General features: G+C 44.6%; 1 protein-coding gene across 3 annotated transcripts in view; it reads right to left on the reverse strand.

The window, feature by feature from the left end:
* Positions 1 to 19,499, reverse strand: part of LOC147108096 (transducin-like enhancer protein 1) — a 184,521-nt gene that overhangs the window by 68,297 nt on the left and 96,725 nt on the right. For all 3 annotated transcript variants that reach the window (XM_086004577.1, XM_086004578.1, XM_086004576.1), the window contains 2 exons: positions 16,239 to 16,437; positions 13,497 to 13,513 (listed from right to left, as the gene is read on the reverse strand). In XM_086004577.1, the coding sequence (XP_085860703.1) occupies positions 13,497 to 13,513; positions 16,239 to 16,437 (216 nt within the window). The remainder of the gene's footprint in view (positions 1 to 13,496; positions 13,514 to 16,238; positions 16,438 to 19,499) is intronic.

Raw genomic sequence — 19,499 nt, forward strand, 5'->3', positions numbered from 1 at the left:
TGTGTGAAATTTCGTGCACGCGTGCAACTGTGAATGGGCCGCGCAGCCCGTTAAAGGGACCGTGCACCCTAATTTAAAATTTGGGGGGGGGGGGGGGGGGGGTGTGAAAGAGAACATTGCCGAAGACAACTGGCCGGTTTCAAGTCAGACGTCTGATTTACAACCCACCCCAATTTTACGCTCCACTGATTACTTTGGGCTGCTCTCATCAAGGGCTGGTGCAAGCTGCATCAGCCGAGTGGAATTCCTCCTGTGCTGTGAACTTGGATGGCTCTATTACACAAAACAATCAAAATCCAAGAGTTGTTGTTTTATTTAAAGATCTGTCCTTTGTGACAAGGCTACAGCAGCACCTTTGCCAAATGACCGGCTTGCCAGGCCACATGGTTCCAATGTAGGAACTGAATGCATGAAGTTGTACAGAAATATGGCCAGCATGGAAATTGCCCCAAATCAATAAGTGGCTGTGGTAGAAGACAATGTTTATATCCTCATAGGGAGTGAGGAAGGAAACAAGAGAGCGGTTGAGCCAGCCATAAGCTGGAACCACATTTATTGTTGGAATAGATTGTTGGTTCAAATATCACTAGAGTATCAGAACCCTTCAGTTTTACTACAACTTCCAACTACACCCAGTGAAGTAGTACTTTAAGACTTTTATGTAACTGCAATGTTGCAATCCTCTATTTCCCATTATGCAGGACTCATTTACACTGTTAGGCAACAGGACAACTAATGGGGCAGAAATTCCTCCCCAAACGCGTGAGTACGGAAGGGGTACTCACGCGTCTGGCCGGAGGAAATGCCGGTTTTCAGCATGCACAGCGCATGCGCTGAAAACCGGCATTTCCTCTCCTCCAACCCAAGAGTTGAAGAAGCTAGCGCGTGCGCTGTAGCGGGCAGCGCATGCGTCTTGGATTTCCTCTGTTTTGGGGGATTTGCGCATGTGTAAAGGCCTCCGGTCTTTACGCTTGTAAAAAGTACACGTAAGTATTTATTTTTACAGGTAAGTGGTGTTTTGTGCAATTTAGAAAAAAAAATTTCCACAGGTTTATTATTTTAAAGAATCTACAATAAGTTTAGTTTTAGACCCTTTTTATTAAAAATTTATTTTTTTCAAAAAAAAAATTGTTTAAATTATTTTTTTTAAACTTATTTATACTTAATTTAATGATTGGGATGTTTTTTTAAATTTTATTTAAAGTTTAAGTAGTGTTTTGGGGTGCAGTACCTCATGGAGTTTGACAGTTCTTACTCTCAAACTTATGAATGAAGTTTCCCCTCCCCTGATTGGCTGAACAGTGCTCACCTGATCCCAGCCGGCACATCGCACTAACTACGCCGCTGGATCAGGTAAGCACTGCGCGCCGACATCAGAACCGGGCCACTGACAGGAAATCCACTGCGGGCCAGGTTTCAGATGTCGGCGCGCAGGGTGAGCGCACATCGGGGGCTTGCATGCGCGGCAAGCCCCCGACACCAAGTTCTGGGCCAATGTCTTGTTCAAAGAAAGTGACAGACATTTCAGAGTACCACAAGTCGGCAAAAAAAAACCTCTTTCCCCCCTCCCGCTTTCCATTGGTTCTCGCCACCACCCTCAAAAACCAGGTTTAAAAAAAAAAAAAAAACTGGGATTCGACATGAAGCCCCCCCCCTCCCCATCCCAGGCAGGAGGGGGTTAAACAGTCAAATGCGCAAAATACACCCCATAACCGCCAAATTTGTTGCAGTTTTCCACAACGGCGGGTTTCGTGGTGTAGCGTGTCCTGCCACAAGTGTGCTCCTTGGCCCCTCAAGGAAGCCTTCAGCCCCCACCCCCCCCGCCAACCGTGGCCCCTCGCCTCACTCCCGATCGGTCACACCCCCACCCGTGAAGTCCGAGATCTCCCTCCTCTCTCTCTCTTACCCACCCCACCCCCCGACCACGATGACAGACCTTCTCCTCCACCAACCACCCCCCCCCATTGCCAGGGACCGCCCCCAAGAGTCCCCAGTCTGCTGCCTCCTGCCGCTGGTTCTCCCTCCCGGCTGCTGGCAGGCTGTCAATTTGGCCGGAAGCCAGGCGGGAAACGATCCCCAAAAAATGATAACGAGGCTCTCCCGTGAAGGTGGGTAGGACCTCTACATCCCTGGCCCCGCCGGTGATCTTGGGCCGTTTTTGGCCTTCCCCGCATCCTCCCCGTAAATAATCGGGGGTGGGCCCCGGCTTCTAAAAACCATGCTCCTGCATCATTTTTTCATTTAAAAGCCATACACTGCTCAGTGCTCACACTCCCTTCATCAGCTTCGAACAGAAAATTGTTAATGGTTCCTTACTGGCATGACTCATCCAGCTATTAAACAGCAGGAGCAGCATAATGTATCAAAACGGTGATATGTTTATTGGATCCCATTATACCTCACTGCAGCTCATTCAAATTACAACCCCATGAGTGCTGTAACATAAATTGATGTGGGGATGGAGGGGGGGGTGGGGGGGAGGGGGGAGTAAAGATGGTGATCAGAAAAAGGTTCAGTTCCTGTGCGTGTATATTGAAGAGTGACCGGCAACAGATGTATACACACTCTGCCTGCTGTAGAAATGCTTAAAAAAATAAGACTTTCGAAATTGGATCGAGAAAATTGGGAAGTAAAATGAACATTAATTTTAAGTTATGCAGCAGAACAGCATGCAGGAGATAAGCGAGGATAATTGATGTCTCATTTAATTGACATTGGGTGCCTACCAAAAGCACAAACGACCTGAAAGAACTTATACTGGGATGCTCGGGCCTGTTCCACAGCAGACTCATCTTGCTCAACTGTAAAATTACTCAGGCCAAAAAAACCTCATTTATTCTTAATCAATTCTCTGTATAAGTTCATGGTCTGAAAGTTTTGCTATTGCTCTGTTTTGTTGATTTAAAATACGTATTTTTCCCCCCTCCCCATCTCTGTACCTTCCTTAGGTTCAGAAGTATCAGGGTGGGGGGAAACATTTTCAAGTGGGATTCATTTTGGATTTCGCGAGTCAAACAATGGGCCAAATGGTCTCCTGTGCCGTAAACTTCTACAGCTTCTCCCTTCCCAGCAAGTCCACCCCTTTAAAATATCCCAGCTCCTCTGCTGAAGGGTGGCAACTAATGCTGGGGAATGAACACTTCCGAGGTCAGAAATTGGCCAACTGTAACGATACCAAGGAGGGATGCAGGGCTTAGATTCAGCGCCACAGACCCGCTAGGCCGAGTTTGGGTGGCCCCAGAGCAGGCGGAGGCTGCTGCCCAAAAGAATCTAATGCACAGAATCTTCACAGAATGGGTGGGGGCAAAGGGATGAACATTTCTCAGAAACCCAGCTTAAAATCGGCACCGAATCCTCGGTTGATCGGACTGTACTTCGCTCGGTTGAAACTTCAGAGTCATAACGGCACAGAAGGAGGCCATTCGGCCCATCGAGTCCTTGCCGGCTCTCTAGAGCAATCCAATCAGTCCCATTCCCCCGCAGCCCTCAAGTGCCTGTCCAGTCTCCCCTTGAAAACACTGAGCGTCTCCGCTTCCACCACTTCCGTCAGCAGCGAGCTCCAGGTCCTCAACACTCGCTGCGTAAAAAAGTTTTTCCTCACAACCCCCCCCTGTATCTCTTGCCCAAAATTCATCTTATAAATCTCTTCACCTCTGCTCGTCAGGACCTGTTGGTTAGTGTTTTAACCCCCACGAGCCTAATCGGACAAGGAAACGTAACAACATTGTGAGGAGGGGGGGAAAAAATGCTCTTTAAAAAATAAAATTGCCTTCAAATTGACAAAGGTCCGAAGCAGCATTCCTAAATTGGATAAAAAACGTTCAGACCGTTCAAGTGACAGGAGTTGGAGATAAATTAAGTGTTCAATTTGTTTCATTCCGTCCCTACTCACCAACACTCACTTTTCTAATCAGAAGGCTCAAAATCAAAACATCAGTAAGTGATACAGCGGATTTGAGAAATGTGTATGTGCGTGTGCTGGGTGGGGGGGGGGGGGGGGGGGGGCGGGTGGCGCGGTGGTGTGGGGGAAGGAAACAAATTAAAACCAGATGATAACTTCCTTAGATTTGGATTGGAGAGACTATAGAAATGCATAACGTTTATTAGAAGCACGTGTATACTTGGCACAAATCTGAAAATATTAGGTTTTTGAATCTTCACAGAATGGGTGGGGGCAATGATAAAAATTGTGCCCCCCCCCCCCCCCAATCAAACCTAAAAAAAGTCAACAAGCTCCAGGATTTTCATTCAAAACACCAGCCAGTCAACCGATGGTTTCCAGCCACAGAATGATGCAGATGATTAAATATCTGCCAAAAGTTCCAAGTGCAGCTGTTGATTAAACATCACTTCTGGCGTTACTGAGGGCAATACATAAACAGGTCTTCACATACCCAGCCGAGAACGAAAGCCAAAGTCCGCCCAGGAGGGATGCTTTGTCAAAGGCTACGCAAGTATTTAAAAAAGTTAGTAAGGTATCAAATTCAGTGCGTCGGAGACAGATCGACAGGGCTCCATAACAACCCACACACAGTCTTGCCATGCACACTTCTGAGAATGTGAAGATGGAGAAGAATCGTGTTGGAAGTGCTGTCAATGGCTGTGTTTAAAATGGAAACAGCTGCTCAAAACAAGAGAGCCACTGTAGGTGAGGAAGGTCCAAGTTTTGATCTTGGCTCAGCAATGATTTAGCCTGGATCTCAGGCAGGTTGCTGCAACTGGCCTCAGTATCTCTGGGCTTGGGAAGAGGGACAAATTATAGGGTTCCTGCTCTCGAGCAGTGCATCAGGTCAGGAATGTGGCTTGGTTGCAACGCTGCTCCCCTCCACCAGCCCCCACCCCCCCCCCCCCACAATCCCAGTCAAAGAGCCTACTGCCATTCACCATCTAGATTGGCGCATTAAGCACAGTCACTTGGGCGAGGTACCAGAGAACATCCCTGGCTTCGCTGAACTGTACTTACCTCAGCATGAGCCGGTGCCTCGAGTAGGAAGGGCAATATTTTTTTTAAAACTGGGAACGCTACAGTGAAACCAAGTATATGGCTGCTTAGAGATGCACAGCATTTTAAAACTCAAAGCTGAAGGACCGCTGTCTGAGACGTCATGAAGCCTAATGTACTTCAAGACATGTTTGGCCTATTAAACGTGGACAAGAATTTTCCTATACTTATAATTCTATTAAAGTCCATTACCAGGGAGTCTGCTGGCAATCATTTTGACAAAGTCAATCGTGAAGCCGTCACCACTGTAGTAATGGAAAATTTACTGAGTCCATTCAAAATAAAAAGTTTACTGCAAATAAAAAAAATCGCAAGAAGTCCAAGGTATTCAACATATTGACATGCGGTTATCTAAAACCTGTAGCTGTCCGTCAATAGGTGATGCAAGGCCTTTAACCTCAAGAGAATACCAGACCAAGCGAGACAGTTTAAGTGCCTATTACTCCACTTCACATGCTGCGCTACTGATGCTTAACCCTCCCCCAACAATAAATCTTTAAGTAGTCTGGAAGGGTCACAATCACAGAAACCCATCAATCAGGAGAATTTTGTTCATTTGAAAAGGTTGGTCGCAAAAATTCACACAAAAACAATTGATGGGCACGGATGTATAATCTCACACTGTGCAATTTCAGACCAATTACTGAACTTACTGTAATTTACTCAAAATAGGTGCATTCCCAATGCGGCTTAGAGACAATAATCACCATCACACAGCCATAAAGATCAGAAGACCACCCCCCACCCCACCCCACCCACCCCCCCGCAACCAAAGTTCAACCCCCAGTCTCTGCTGAATTGACGGATCGCAGTCAGGCAGTGAAGCAGCAGTACAAATCAGCCTGGGTTAAGGAAGGCAGAGGGTTGGATTACACTCTTGAAAAGGCAAAATTTGCAGGGCTATGGGAATAGAGCAGGGAAGTGGGACCAATTGGATAGCTTTTACAAAAGAGCTAGCACAGGCCCGATGGGCTGAATGACCTTGTTTTGTGCTGCAGGGTTCTATATCTCTAAGAGCAATATAAAAAAAGGCAGTTGTAGGCGTTAATGTAATATTAACTCTTAAGCAGACAGTTTAAATACCCAATACAAATATTAAAGGGCTACATCAGTGCCCGAGAGACAGACCATCATTTCCCTGAACGCGAGGGTTAAAGGCATCGCCTGCATAGACAAAAAGAGGGTTAAAATTCTTTATGCAACATTAGGGTTCGGGGACATTAAGCTAAATGCCTGTACAGCAGCAGCTGTAAATTCATTTTCCCCTTTCTGGTCCCATGATCATTGTGTACATTGAGGCAGCTAATTATTAATAAGGAAGGCAAGCATGCGTGACAGATGCACTATATCTCTGTCAACACATTCCCTGTGGGCAAACAAAGACACCGTTTTGGCGGTTGTAGCAATTGTCAGGTCAGACATGATGGATCTCCAGTCTTTTGATTACATTCAAAGTGATCATTTTACCTTCAGCCCACAGTACTAATGCTATTCGCAAGGACAGAGGAATTCAGTACACAGGAGGAGGAGGCAGCTACTGAGTTTAATCACTCTCAAAATTGGCATTACCCAGTCACGTGTGATTTTTCAACTTTATTCCCCAATTCCTGGGGTTCAATTCAATCCGATTTCCAAGCCAGTCTACATAGTTCAGTCCAGCGCTTTTGTTTTTCTTTTTAAAAACTAAACATGCACTCATCAACTCGAAGCATTCCAGTCCTGGAGGAATGAGATGCACTTGTACTTTGTGGTAGCATCAACCAATCTCAGGTCAACGGGAGCCTTTTGAAGACAATCCCCAGTTGCATGCTTATTGAACTCGTCTTTCCACACTTTCTACCCTCAGGCACTTTTGAGAATAACTACAGCAGTGCCGTTTGGGATGGATCGTGTCCCCATTGGAATTTGGATTCCATATACCAAGGGCCTTTAGTCAGTGGAAAGAGACTTTCAACCCTTTAGCTTGGGCTAGACTTCAATTATGAACCTGAAGATAATACAGCTTCAATACACCTCAACACAGGTTTTTCTATTGGCGCACACACACACATATTGAATACTTTGCATGGAGACATCAACACCCAAGTCTAGTTAGACAATTCAGTTTAAGTAAGTGGCAAAAGAGCCAGAGGCGAGATGAGGAGAATTTATTTTGCTTATTGAGTTATGATGCTCGGGAATGCACTGCCTGAATGCGTAATAGCAGATTCAATAGCAACTTTCAAAAAGGTATTGGATAAATACTTGAAGGGAAGAAAATTGCAGGGCAATGGGGAACAAGCAGGGGGGAGTGGGACTAATTGGAGAGCTCTTTCAAAGAGCCGGCACAGGCAGGATGGGGCGGATCGCCTCCTTCTGTGCTGTAAGATTCTAGGATTCCAAGTTTAAGTGTGCTAGGCATTGGAAAGCTGGAACAACAGAAAATGCTGGAAATACTCAGCAGGCCAGGCAGCATCCGTGGAGAGAGAGAAAGTTAACGTTTCAGGTCTGGGACCCTTCATCAGAAGGGTCCCAGACCTGAAACGTTAACTCTGTTTCTCTCTCCACAGATGCTGCCTGGCCTGCTGAGTATTTCCAGCATTTTCTGTTATTTCAGGTTTCCAGCATCTGCAGTATTTTGCTATTGGAAAGCTGGAGTTCTGTTGAGCATTATTTTTATTTTTAAAAAGCTGTTCAATAAAATGCAGTGCAAAGTTTGCAAAGAAAAATGAGGGGGGGGGGTGGGAGAAACCAAGCAATGTTACTCTAAAAACAGGCAGGGAAGTGGGTTTGAGCCCAAGATCAGCCATGATCTTATTGAATGGCGGAGCAGGCTCGAGGGGCCAAGTGGCCTATTCCTGCTCCGATTTCTTATGTTCTTAAAAACAAAGTTATTTGCTGGCAGAAACACCAACTAAAATTCTACCACTAACCATTCTGGCAAATTAAACAACTTCAACTGCCGTCTACTCCTAATAACAAAGCAGCTATTGTACTAAAAAAAATACCTCCAATAATTTGAATTAAGCAATGTAAATAACAGCAATAGTTGAAAAATCGCATGTGAATTCAGAACTAAAAAAGTGACTTATCGGACAATTCAAAATGAAGCAAATTTTTCCCCCAATCAAGAGTTGACGTCAAGTCCCAACTGGGCTAAAGAAGTGGGAACTCCTAGTGTAGGGAGTCCCCACCCAAAGGACTGGCCCTGACATCACTGGCCTTGTAAAGGGCAGAGGTTTTACCCGTACAAGGTCAACCGGGAAATCCTGGAAAACGGAGGGCACCCAGAGGAGTCCAAGGAAATTCCAGGCTTATATATATTCAAATTTGTAGGGAGCATTTACAGTGTGTAGCTACCAGTCTGAAAAAAGTATTAAACTTGTAATACAAGCACACCCTCATTAAATGAGCATCCAATTTTGCACAACAAGATTCCACAAACTGCAATGGGATTGATGAGCAGATAATCGGCTGGTGGTGGTGCTGGTCGAGAAAAATATGGTGAGGAATCTGGATAATTCCCTGGTCGTCTTCGAATAGTGCCATGGGATCTTTTCCGTCTACCTCAACAGAGAGACAGACGGGGGCTTCACTTTACCATCTAATCCAAAAGATGTTACTGAAATTACACAGTCCAACCCCCAGGCTAGAGGGGCACTGTTCTGACTCTGAAGTTGCAGACCAAATTCTTGACAACCATTAATTGCTTCAAAAACCAAATCAAGATGAGGATGAGGAAACCACACCCCAAGTCAGGTTGCAGCACTCTTGCTGTGAATTTGAAGTGGTGGGTTCAAGCTCCAAGCCAGAGCATGAACACAAAATATAGGCGGTCAATGCAGGGCTGAAGGACTATTGCATTGTAAAAGGCTCCATCTTTCAGCTGAGACTTTACTTATGCGTGTGGCTGTAAAAAAAAGACATGGCACTATTGAAAGAGGAAAAAGGGAATTCTTCCAATGCTCTGGCTAACCATCGTCCATAATCTCACAAAAGAAAAAAAAATTGGCCATTTATCTCATCCCGGTCTGTGGATTCTTGCTGTGCACAAACTGACTGCTGCATTTTGCCTACATGACAGTGACCACACTCCAAAAGTAATTCATTGAATGTGAAGCACTTTGCGATGTTGCACTCCATTGGCTACTTTTACGACTACATTTTCTAGCAGCTCCTTGCCTGCAATTAGAATTCCATTACCATTGTTCATAGAATCCTGTATGAATAATGGGAGCGATTGCGGAAAGACTGCTCAGCTGCGGGTTTTTTTTATATAAAAAGTGAATGCAATGGTCATAAACTATGCCAAGGGGCTCTTGTACACTCTCCCATCAGTTGCAAATTTGAGAAAGATTGCACAAATACAGATAGTCCTTTTCTACCAGATCTTCACTGAACCACGGCTATCAGGTTAGAAAAGCTCAATGTTTCCCTGTACAAGAAATGCATTTTAGCTGCAATAAACTACGGAAGCTGAAGGTTTTATAAACGTAAAAAGTCAGTCATAGCAGCACAGAAGGAGGCCATTCGCTCCATCGAGTCCGTGCCAGCTCTGTAGAGCAATCCAGTCAGTCCCATTCCCCCGCTCTATTCCCCGTAGCCCTGCAAGTTTATTTCCTTCAAGTGCCTATCCAGTCTCCCCTTGAAAACATTGAGGGCTGGATTTTGATACTGGAGGTGTGTAGGAGTCGAGACTACAACTTTCGGGGTTGTAGTCCTGCCTCCATCGAGTTGTGGCCAACCCACTCGATTTTCACTTGATTGACCCAATTAAGGGCCACCCGGCAACAGGTGACGTCAGATTGACATTTCATCTGTCAAGAGCTTTTGACAGATGAAATATCAGCGTTTGACAGCTCTTTGAAGCTGTCAAACACTGACAATCTGTACTCCAAGTTAATTCCTTCCTCTCAGGATGATTTAGAGATCTCTCCAGAACAGAAAGCTGAATGCTGCAACTTTTGACAGCTCGTGGCCATTCTGCTTTCTGTGCCGGTGAGATGAGGGACTCCAGAGATCTGAAGGAAGGCTGTAAAAGTAAAACTTATTTAAACACTTTACACAAACCAAACACACTTACCTCTGCACTCATGCACCCATCACTCACCTGAACACCGGACATCTCGAACCCTCCAAGCCCTTCAGCCCGACGGTCCGCCTCGCTAACTTGACGTGGTTTGGAGCCGTCGGGAAGCCCACACTTCAGGGATGAAAATAGGGATTAGGCTAAAAACTGCCCGTTAACTACCTGTTAACAGGCAGTTGATTGGCACTAATCCCCTTCCCGCCTCAGGGAGGCGGGTCCCAGCACAGGTCAGGTATCCGCCTCCTTTGAAACTGGCATGGAGGCAGGTTGGGGGCGGGATGGGTTCATTCCCCCCGATTGTGATTTTAACCCCTGACACGCCTCCAATCCCGCCTCAAGCGCCCAATGAAAATCGAGCCCCGAGTGTCTCCGCTTCCACCACTTCCGTCTGCAGCAAGTTCCAGGTCTTCACCACTCACTGTGTAAAAAAGTTTTTCCTCACATCCCCCCCTGTATCTGTTGCCCAAAACCTTAAATCTGTGTCCGCTAGTCCTTGTACCATCAACTAGTGGGAACAGCCTTTCCCCATCTAGCCTATCCAAACCTGTCAATCTTGTACACCTTTATCAAATCACCCCTCAACCTCCTTTGCTCTAATGAAAACAAATCCAGCTTCTCCAATCTGTCCTTGTAGCTAAGATGCCCCATCCCTGGAAGTAATGCAGAATATTGCAGCCCTTTTGGAGCAAAAGTGTTTTGGCCACTTGATTATATTAAAGAAACTCAGTAAACTCTGGGAATAAAGAAGGTGAAGCTTTGTACTGTCAGAAACTCCACTACTTGCATGCAGCTTTACTCTTCAACACTAGTTTCCAGGAAGTTTTACTCTTCCACCTCAAGTGATAACCATAGCAACCACAATCACCTTGGCCAAGTTATTGGTGTTGGTGTCAAATTAGGTCTTGATCAATACATGATGAATTGATCAGTTGTCAGAATGCTTCCGCTATCCACTGTTAAAATGGAAGTAGTCCACTTCTGCAGTCCCTCGCATCACTCCAAAAAGCTACGTGAACTCAGTCTCCAGAATTCAACCAAGTTGGAGAATACCCCATACATACTTTGGGCATTTAAATCTCTACCATTCTTTGAGGAGACTGTCGGGCAAAGCACATGTCATCATTTCCACTCCTAGCCACAGTTCCATGAAGTGGCCAAGTTCCAGGGAATAATTTTCACCAAGTGGCAATACTGAATTGTAACAACGTCTGAAGTTTAATAGAAATGTGGCGGCCAACCTGCTTATTAGGAACCTCTGTGCGCCAGACATGTAGAGGGGCAATTTGAATCTAACTCGCCGGGCAGGAACGCCACAGGATCAGGCGGAACAGAGGTTTTACACACTGCCCAATATTATTCCCCACTGACTTCAATATACAGTAAAACATGGAAGAGTTCAAAGCCAGCATTGAACCAGATCCCGTCAGTTTCCCAACGGGCGGGTTAGGTTCAAATTGCCCGTTAGGTCAGGACTGATCTTTTAAAAAACATGGAGCTGCCCTGCAGACTAAAGTTGTGCATTTCTCTCCAGTTACAGTCTAACCCCAAGGCAATATTAAGTATAATAGGGAGCCAGAAGGGGAGGGAGGGTGAGGGTGTTATGTCTTCTAGCGCTCGTAGTGCTGTGTAAAGACGACTCTGGACTCGGTAGTTTGTAATTATAACTACTGTTTTATTTGTGTTGTAATGGCTGCCTGCCGCATGGTGCGGGGTGATATTTTCGAGTCCTGTTCGGCGCCTGCGCACTACTTTCCCAGCATCATAGTGCTGCTACACTTGATTTGAGTGTTAGTACACTTGTACAATGTAGTCCCAACATAACTATGTAACAGAGGGGGGGGCAGGAGAGAGGGAGAGGGAGGGACAACTGGAATGAAGGATTCAATTTTAAATATGTACAGGTCAAGAACGGATATCCCCATTAGGAATAAGGGCATGTTAGATTCCCATTTAAGCCGGAATCTGCTTTCAGGGCAGTGCAAGAGACAATATACAAGTAGCCTTTTACCAACCTGGACTTTGCAGGATGAATTTGCACAACTGAAGGAGTTCATAATGAGTTTCCATTGGTCACGTTATTGGACTTTCTTTCAAGTTACTACAACATAAATATTCAGTGTAGCAAGCTTTATAGCAGGGGTTTCCAACCTACAGTCCTTGGATCACATGCATTCCCCCCGAGTCCTGGCAATCTGGCCTTCAACTCATGCAATTCAGTCTTATGTGCCTAATTTTCACTTTTGTGGCCCTATATTTGAAAAGGGTTGTTTTTAAAGCACTTGCCTCATTACTGGATAAATCCTAAATCAGAGCACCTGTTAGAAGTAACTACAAATATATGTAAGTTATAATGGGAACATGGATTTAAACATTATGTGGGTGCCAAGTCTCCACAGTACGCACTTATGTGGCCCCTGAAGACCAAAGCTTGGAGAACCCTGCTTTAAAGCCCTTGTAGAATTGTTATTCTCACATCAGATATAAAAATCAGAATTCTATTGGAACAGTGTAGCTAATCTTTCATTGGCAAGGTAACGCATTCTGCTGTGCCTTTCTCAGATTATCCAGTGTGTGGGGACCTTTCTACTTGCAATCAAACAAGACTGGAAATCCATACAACTACAACTACAATTTATATAGCGCCTTTAATGTAGTAAAACATCCCAAGGTGCTTCACAGGAGCGTTAACAAAAGTTGACACCGAGCCACATAAGGAGATTAGGACAGGTGACCAAAAGCCTGGTCAAAGAGAGGTTTTAAGGAGCATCTTAAAAAAGAGTGAGAGCGTGTACGCGAGAGAGCGAGCGCGAGCGCAAACTTGTATTTATATAGCGTCTTTAACGTAGTAAAACATCCTAAAGGCGCTTCACAGGAGCGTTATCAAACTTGTCAGTAGGTTTTTAAACAAAAAACCTCATACCTTAGGGGAATGTTAATGAAACAAATTTAAAATTCCATGCCGCAGGAGAGGAAACAATACAGCAAACATTGTATGCATTAGACCTCACTGTATCCTATTGAGGGGTGGCATTTGTGGTGATCTTTAAAATGAATGCCCAGCTACCATCTGATGTGCCAACAGGAGTTACAAAGCATTAGCTAAGCATTTGATTCAGCTTTCATAAGCCTTTCAGGCCATTTGCCAAACCCCAGGTCACACTTGCCCTCAAAGACGACATTTGAAAATAATTTTGATACTATTTCCCACATTTGTTACACACGGGTACATGCACACAATACACTGAATGCAATTTTTAAATTCTCTGCTGATTAGCGTTTCAAACACCATCAGACCTCGGCATAGCTCCAACCTAGCAACAAGTGGAGCCACCAACTCCCTTACTATTAATTTATGGGAACAATTGTGTTGTTTGACCTCCTACGTTTCCTTCATAAAATGAACAACAACAAAACATCACTACTTACTGAGCCTTGGTCTCTGTCTGACTCCGTTGAAAGTACACCAGACCATGAGGAACACAAGAGGAACAAAAACCAAGTTAGTCATTTGCCCTTCAGCATATATAGGTCATATAAAAGACAATCCATTCACTTTGTTTTATGATTACACAACAGAGGAAATGTCAAGCACGGAACCAGACCAATTCAACCCTTCAAAACTCACCCCTCTTGTACTCCATCTCCCATTGCAACAGGCAACTAAAGTTTTTAAACATTCGAGGTGTAATATTGCGGCTTGCGATGGCAGCACACAAACACGCCTCACACAAAACTGCTCTGCCTGGCGGCCCAATGAATGCACCAACCTGCCAATTTAAAAACTGGTCAATGCCCTCACCAAAAGCCCCGAACAGAGGAATCCTACAAATACCTGCACCCCCTCACTGCACAGAGCAACCTTATTCCACTGTCGTGCCCGAAATTATTATAACCTTCACCCCTGTGAATAAAGAGGCTCTTCCTCAATTTAAATAATGCTGCTTTACTTTAAAAGTAATATTTACCTAAGGAGGGATATACTTGCCATAGAGGGAGTGCAACGAAGGTTCACGGGACTGTCGTACGAGAAGAGATTGAGTAAACTAGGCCTGTATTCTCTTGAATTCAGAAGAATGAGAGGGGATCGCATTGAAGCATACAAACTTATTACAGGGCTTGATAGGGTGGATGCTGGGAGAATGTTTCCCTTGGCTGGGGAGTCTAGAAGCAGGGGCCACAGCCTCAAGATAAAAGGGTAGGCCATTCAGGACCGAGATGAGAAGAAATTTCTTCACACCGAGGGTGGTGAATCTTTGGAATTCTCTACCCCAGAGGGCTGTGAAAGCTCAGTCATTGGGTATATTCAAAACAGAAGTCGATAGATTTCTGACTAGTAAGGGCATCAAGGGATATGGCGATAGGCCCGGTGAATGGAATCGAGGCAGAAGATCAGCCATGATCTCATTGAATAGCGGAGTAGGCTTGAAGGGCTGAATGGCCTACTCCTGCTCCTATTTCTTATGTTTTGATTCAGAGTTTACTATATCATTTAATTTAATATAATTCAGAAGTCCCCACTTCACTCTGAACTATACAATTTGATTTCCTCATAGATCACCCTTCTTACACTTGGGATCAGCCTTCCTTCCAATATGCATATTACCTTAAAAAAACAACACTTTTTAAAGAGCTTGCAAATGATTATCAATGTGCAAGGTAATTATGCAACTGTGTTCAATGAGGACAGGGCAAATACCTATGAGTGTTTCCATCTAAATGATGTAATGTTTCCCTCACCAATCTTGTCCATTTTGTTCCTTCCCCTTGAACCAAATTATGGAATGCTACAGAACAAACAGGCCATTCAGCCCATCAAAATCTGTTCCTCTACATGACCACCCAGTCCAAGCCCACTCTCATTCATTCCCCATACCTTTTAATATGCCTCTTTTTCAAGTAACTGTCTAATTCACTTTTAAAGAAAAAAAAAGAAATATCTTTATTTTAAACAAAGGTTTATTGCAGAGAATTTCACATTCTAACCACCCTTCTGGGTCAAGAATTTCTTTTTAACCTCATGCTTAATTCTTAAAATTTGTGCCCTTTCATAACTGCCTCATGACCAGTGGAACCAAATCGATCACTATTTACCTGATCAGAATCCTTCCATCACCTTGAAGTCTCCATTAGGTCACTTCTTAACCTCAGTTGTAGTGGGGGAAAAAACACAACTTCTCAAGTCCCTCGTTGTAACTGCAACCCCTCATCCCTGGTAACATCTTTATGAATCTGTGCTGTGCCTTTTTCCATTGCTTTTACACTTGTGTTATAGAAGTTATATGGGATACAGAATGCTGCAACTGTGGCCTAAGGACTTGTACAGGTTCAGCAGTACCTCCTTGCTTTTGTATTGTGTCTATCGTCTTACCTACTTGTGCTGTCAAATCTAGTGACCTATTTGTCTGCACGCCAAGTTCCCTCTGCTCCTCTACTCCATTTAAAACCATACAATTTAAGGTACATTTCTTTCCCTGGTCTTCCTTCCAAAATGTTTGACTTCACATTTTTTCTATAAATCGAACTTTGGCTACCAATAGGCGCTTTTCTGAAGGAATGTTAACCAAGTCCAAACAGACGTAGGGGACCTGGGCCTAGAATCTTCAGCTGTCAAACAGCCAACCCCTTCCTGGAAAATGTGCCTTAGGGTGTTATCTTGAGAACATTTGTGCCTACTTGTAGGAGGAGAGGTAGGAGTTAAAGACTCTTGTGGTTGGGAGGCTTTTTCTGGGCCCGTGGTTGGGAGGCATTTTCATGCAACTTTATCTTTTGTCGATATGGGCCAGCTACTCTGTAAACCCAGAGAGACAGCCCGGGGGGGGGGGGGGGGGCCCAAAGCTACTTTCAACTCGCTACAACGTCAGAGAAGCCCCACGCTGGGAATTTCCCTCAGATTTCTCACGATCGTCCGCAGTAACTTTGGCAGAAGATCGGTGGAAACCCCGTCTATCCGGCATTACAACTGATCCTTCTGCCAAAGTTACGGTGGCGATCCGGGGGGGGGACGCAAGGAAATTCCCGGAGACACCGTTGAGCGCGGGTGCCAACAGCGTGACAAAACAGTAAGGATAGAGTGCAGGCGACACATTAAATCCCCCACCTAGGAGAGTAACAATCATTTTAAATGCTCCCGACAGTTAGACTGCAGCTAAATAAGCATGATTAATTTACCTCTACGATGCTCCGGATCTTGATGGTTCTTGTCTTCCTTAAGCGCAAACTGGGGATGAGCTGCAAGAGCATTGGAGAGGGCCAGGAGACCCGAGCTGGCACCGATTGACGACATGGTGGGAAGCTGCAGCCCCGATGGGTGAAGAGCGAGCGGGAAAGGCGATGCATGATGCGATAGCTGTTGGGGTTGGAAGTGGTGCTGTTCCAAAAGGAGGGAGCAGGAAGGGGGGGAAAAACTAATTAGAAATTAAATTCCACAGCACATTTATGCCCAACTTTCACAGCTAAATCAAACCATCAACCCCCCACAAGTATAATAAAAAAGTGGCCACATCAAGAATGATTGGATTTTATAATGTATAGCATCTAGCACTGCAGTCTCAAGATCAGTAATTCTTTACCAGAGCAAAAGCAGCATTTTCTCATTGGAGGAGATAGAAAATATAATGGCATCTCCCCCAATGAAGGGAGCCCTATATCCTAAATGATCAAGGTTGGTGGGGGGGGGGGGGGGGGGCGGTGTTAGGGGGGCAATTGCCATTGTTGACGATCAACCACATAAGGTTTTGCACTTACCACATCACTAGTCAATACAGGCTTACCTTGCCTGCCACGCTAAGATTTTATATATTAAAAAAGTTATTATGGCTACAGTAAATTATTCACCAAGCTTTTAAAATCACGAATGCAAAAACCGACCTAATTAATGAAGACAGCTTAAGCTGGGAGCTTTCAATGTGCTTGCACTACCCCCAGCGCAAAACCCCGGCTGGCTGCTTCCTGACGGACGTTAGTACATTGTTCAAAAGAGGCTATTCTTCACACTTTAGGCAAACATTTTCATTCTGTTTTCTTAAGATGGTCCCTCAAGAACTTGGAACACATGTGGCAACTTTTAGGTGAAGTTAAATAGACCATATCCAGCTTGCTGAGCACTGGAGAGAAGTCTGGGTAACATTTCTGATTGATTGAGATTATTTAAAGTGCTATCCTGGGAAAATATAAAAAGGAGAGAGGGAGGAAAGAGAAAGAGGGGGGGGAAGAGAGAGAGAGAGAGAGAGAGAGAGAGAGAGAGAGAGGTCCGAGGAGAAAGGCAATGATTTGGCTGCTACATTGGAATTACACATTGATTCCTAGTTCAATGGATTTCAATTTTTGTTATCTTGACCCATGTCAATCGCCCACTGGGCTAAAGTCTGCTTTTAATTATTTTTAGGAAGCCCATTTAAAATGAGGCCTCGCTAGCCCCAGGCTTTTAGACGCCATTCTTTTCTCTTGTATACGGTCCCCTTACTTACAGCAGCTCCAGCACCAAGGCTGCTGTCATCAACCCTCCCTCAAAATGATGGATGTCATCCAGATGTTTGAAACCACGTCCAAATTTGGGGGGGGGGGGGGGGCGAGCAAAGAGCGAAACGGAGAAGAAACCCAACCACATTCGGTAGGCCAGAAAATAATTGCAATCACAGCTCAGCTGAACTAGAACGGCAAAGGAAATATGCATACAAAGGGAGTATCTGGGTCAAATGCTGTGGTCTCGAACCAACCGTTTACCAATTACTGCAACACTGCTTCAAAGTCATTCCCAAAAGGAAGCCCGCTTAATCCCAATCTTTGGCAGCTGTCCACAAAGGAAATATGGAATGACTATCGCAGAACTCTGGTTCGGTTATGTTATTCTCGCTTATCTTCTTGCATCAGTAAAATAGGTTTTGATCTTCGAGCTGCCCTGTGCAATGTACTGTTTCTACAGTCCCTACGATACCCATTGCAGTGCGGATGACTTCGTGTCACAAAACCAAATCCATCGCAGTCTCTACACAAGTTTAGCAAAGGATTTTGATTCGCTAGCCATGGTTATTTAACAGGAACGGCCATACTAGTGGTAAATAAAAAGGGGGTTGAAATGAAACACTTGAAATCAGTGGGATTGAATAATTGGCCAAAATCAATCAGAAAACAGGCCAATATACTTGCTACATTTTTTAAGCAAACTTTTACTGAGGCTGGGGGAAAAAAAACCAGTAAAAATATTAAGAGGATGGATTTGAAGGGGATTCTCTGCCTTATGACTTTCCTGGAGCTGTTAAAATGAAGCAAATTTGGAAAAGCCTTATAACTGCGAATATTAGAAAACTGGCCATTAATTCAAGCATTTACCACTTCAAATGCAAAGCACAAAAAAGGAAATCTGAAGGCTCACCTTCACATGGCAAGACGAACAGATTTATTTTTTAATTTTCAACAACTATGATGAGATAGCTTGAATATTACATGAATAGAGCTTCATGAGGGCAGGGTTTATGCAAGCAATGCTTAGACTAAGTGTTTACAAAGTGTGTGTTAACAAATTAGAAAGGCTGTATTTGCAAAGATCACTAGTGTAACGCAATGAATTTGCCAAAAGTAGCATAGGGCGCATACACACAACAGCAACAACAACTTGCATTTCTATAGCACCTTTACCATATAACATCCCAAGGTGCTTAAAGACAGCTACAAAGTGGTTTTGACTTTGCTGAGACTCTAAAGAGGGCGTGTAAACAGGGCCAATGGCAGATAGATCTCCAGGATCTTACACTTGTATTCCCTGGAGTATAGATGATCGAGGGGTGATCTAATTGAGGTGTTTAAGATGATTAAAGGAGTAGATTGGGTAGATAGAGAGAAACTATTTCCTCTAGTGGGAGAATCCAGAACAAGAGGGCATAACCTTAGAATTAGTGCCAAGCCATTCAAGGGTGATGTCAGGAAGCACTTCTTCACAAAGGGTAGTGGAAATCGGGATCACCCCTCCCCCCAAAAGCTGTTGAGGCTGGGGGGGGGGGGGGGGGGTGGCGGGGGCAATGGAAAATTTCAAAGTGGAGATTGATAAGATTTTTGTAAGGGACAAGGGATATGGAACTAAGACTGGTAAATGAAGTGAAGATACAGATCAGACATGATTGAACTGAATGGCAGAACAGGCTCGAGGGGCTGAATGAGCTACTCTTGTTCCTAGGGCCCTAAATAGGTGGGCCAGACAGTAACAGTTGGGAGCCTCATTAGCCAATGCAAATCAGGATCCTATTACATTGATAGGACCCCGATACAACTTTGAAGTACCAATGGGCAGAGTGAGTACCACGCACGCGCCAACCATTGGTACTTGGCACTAAGCTTTTGTGATGAGCTGCAATCCAAGCTGGGAGCTGTTTGCGCATTTATCTTTGGGTTTCTTGCTGCCTGCAGTTCAGGATACATCCGACATACTGCTGTATG

The sequence above is a fragment of the Somniosus microcephalus genome, chromosome 13 (genome assembly GCF_052327205.1).
Source record: "Somniosus microcephalus isolate GS21.2 chromosome 13, FLI_Smic_1.0, whole genome shotgun sequence".
NCBI lineage: Eukaryota > Metazoa > Chordata > Chondrichthyes > Squaliformes > Somniosidae > Somniosus > Somniosus microcephalus.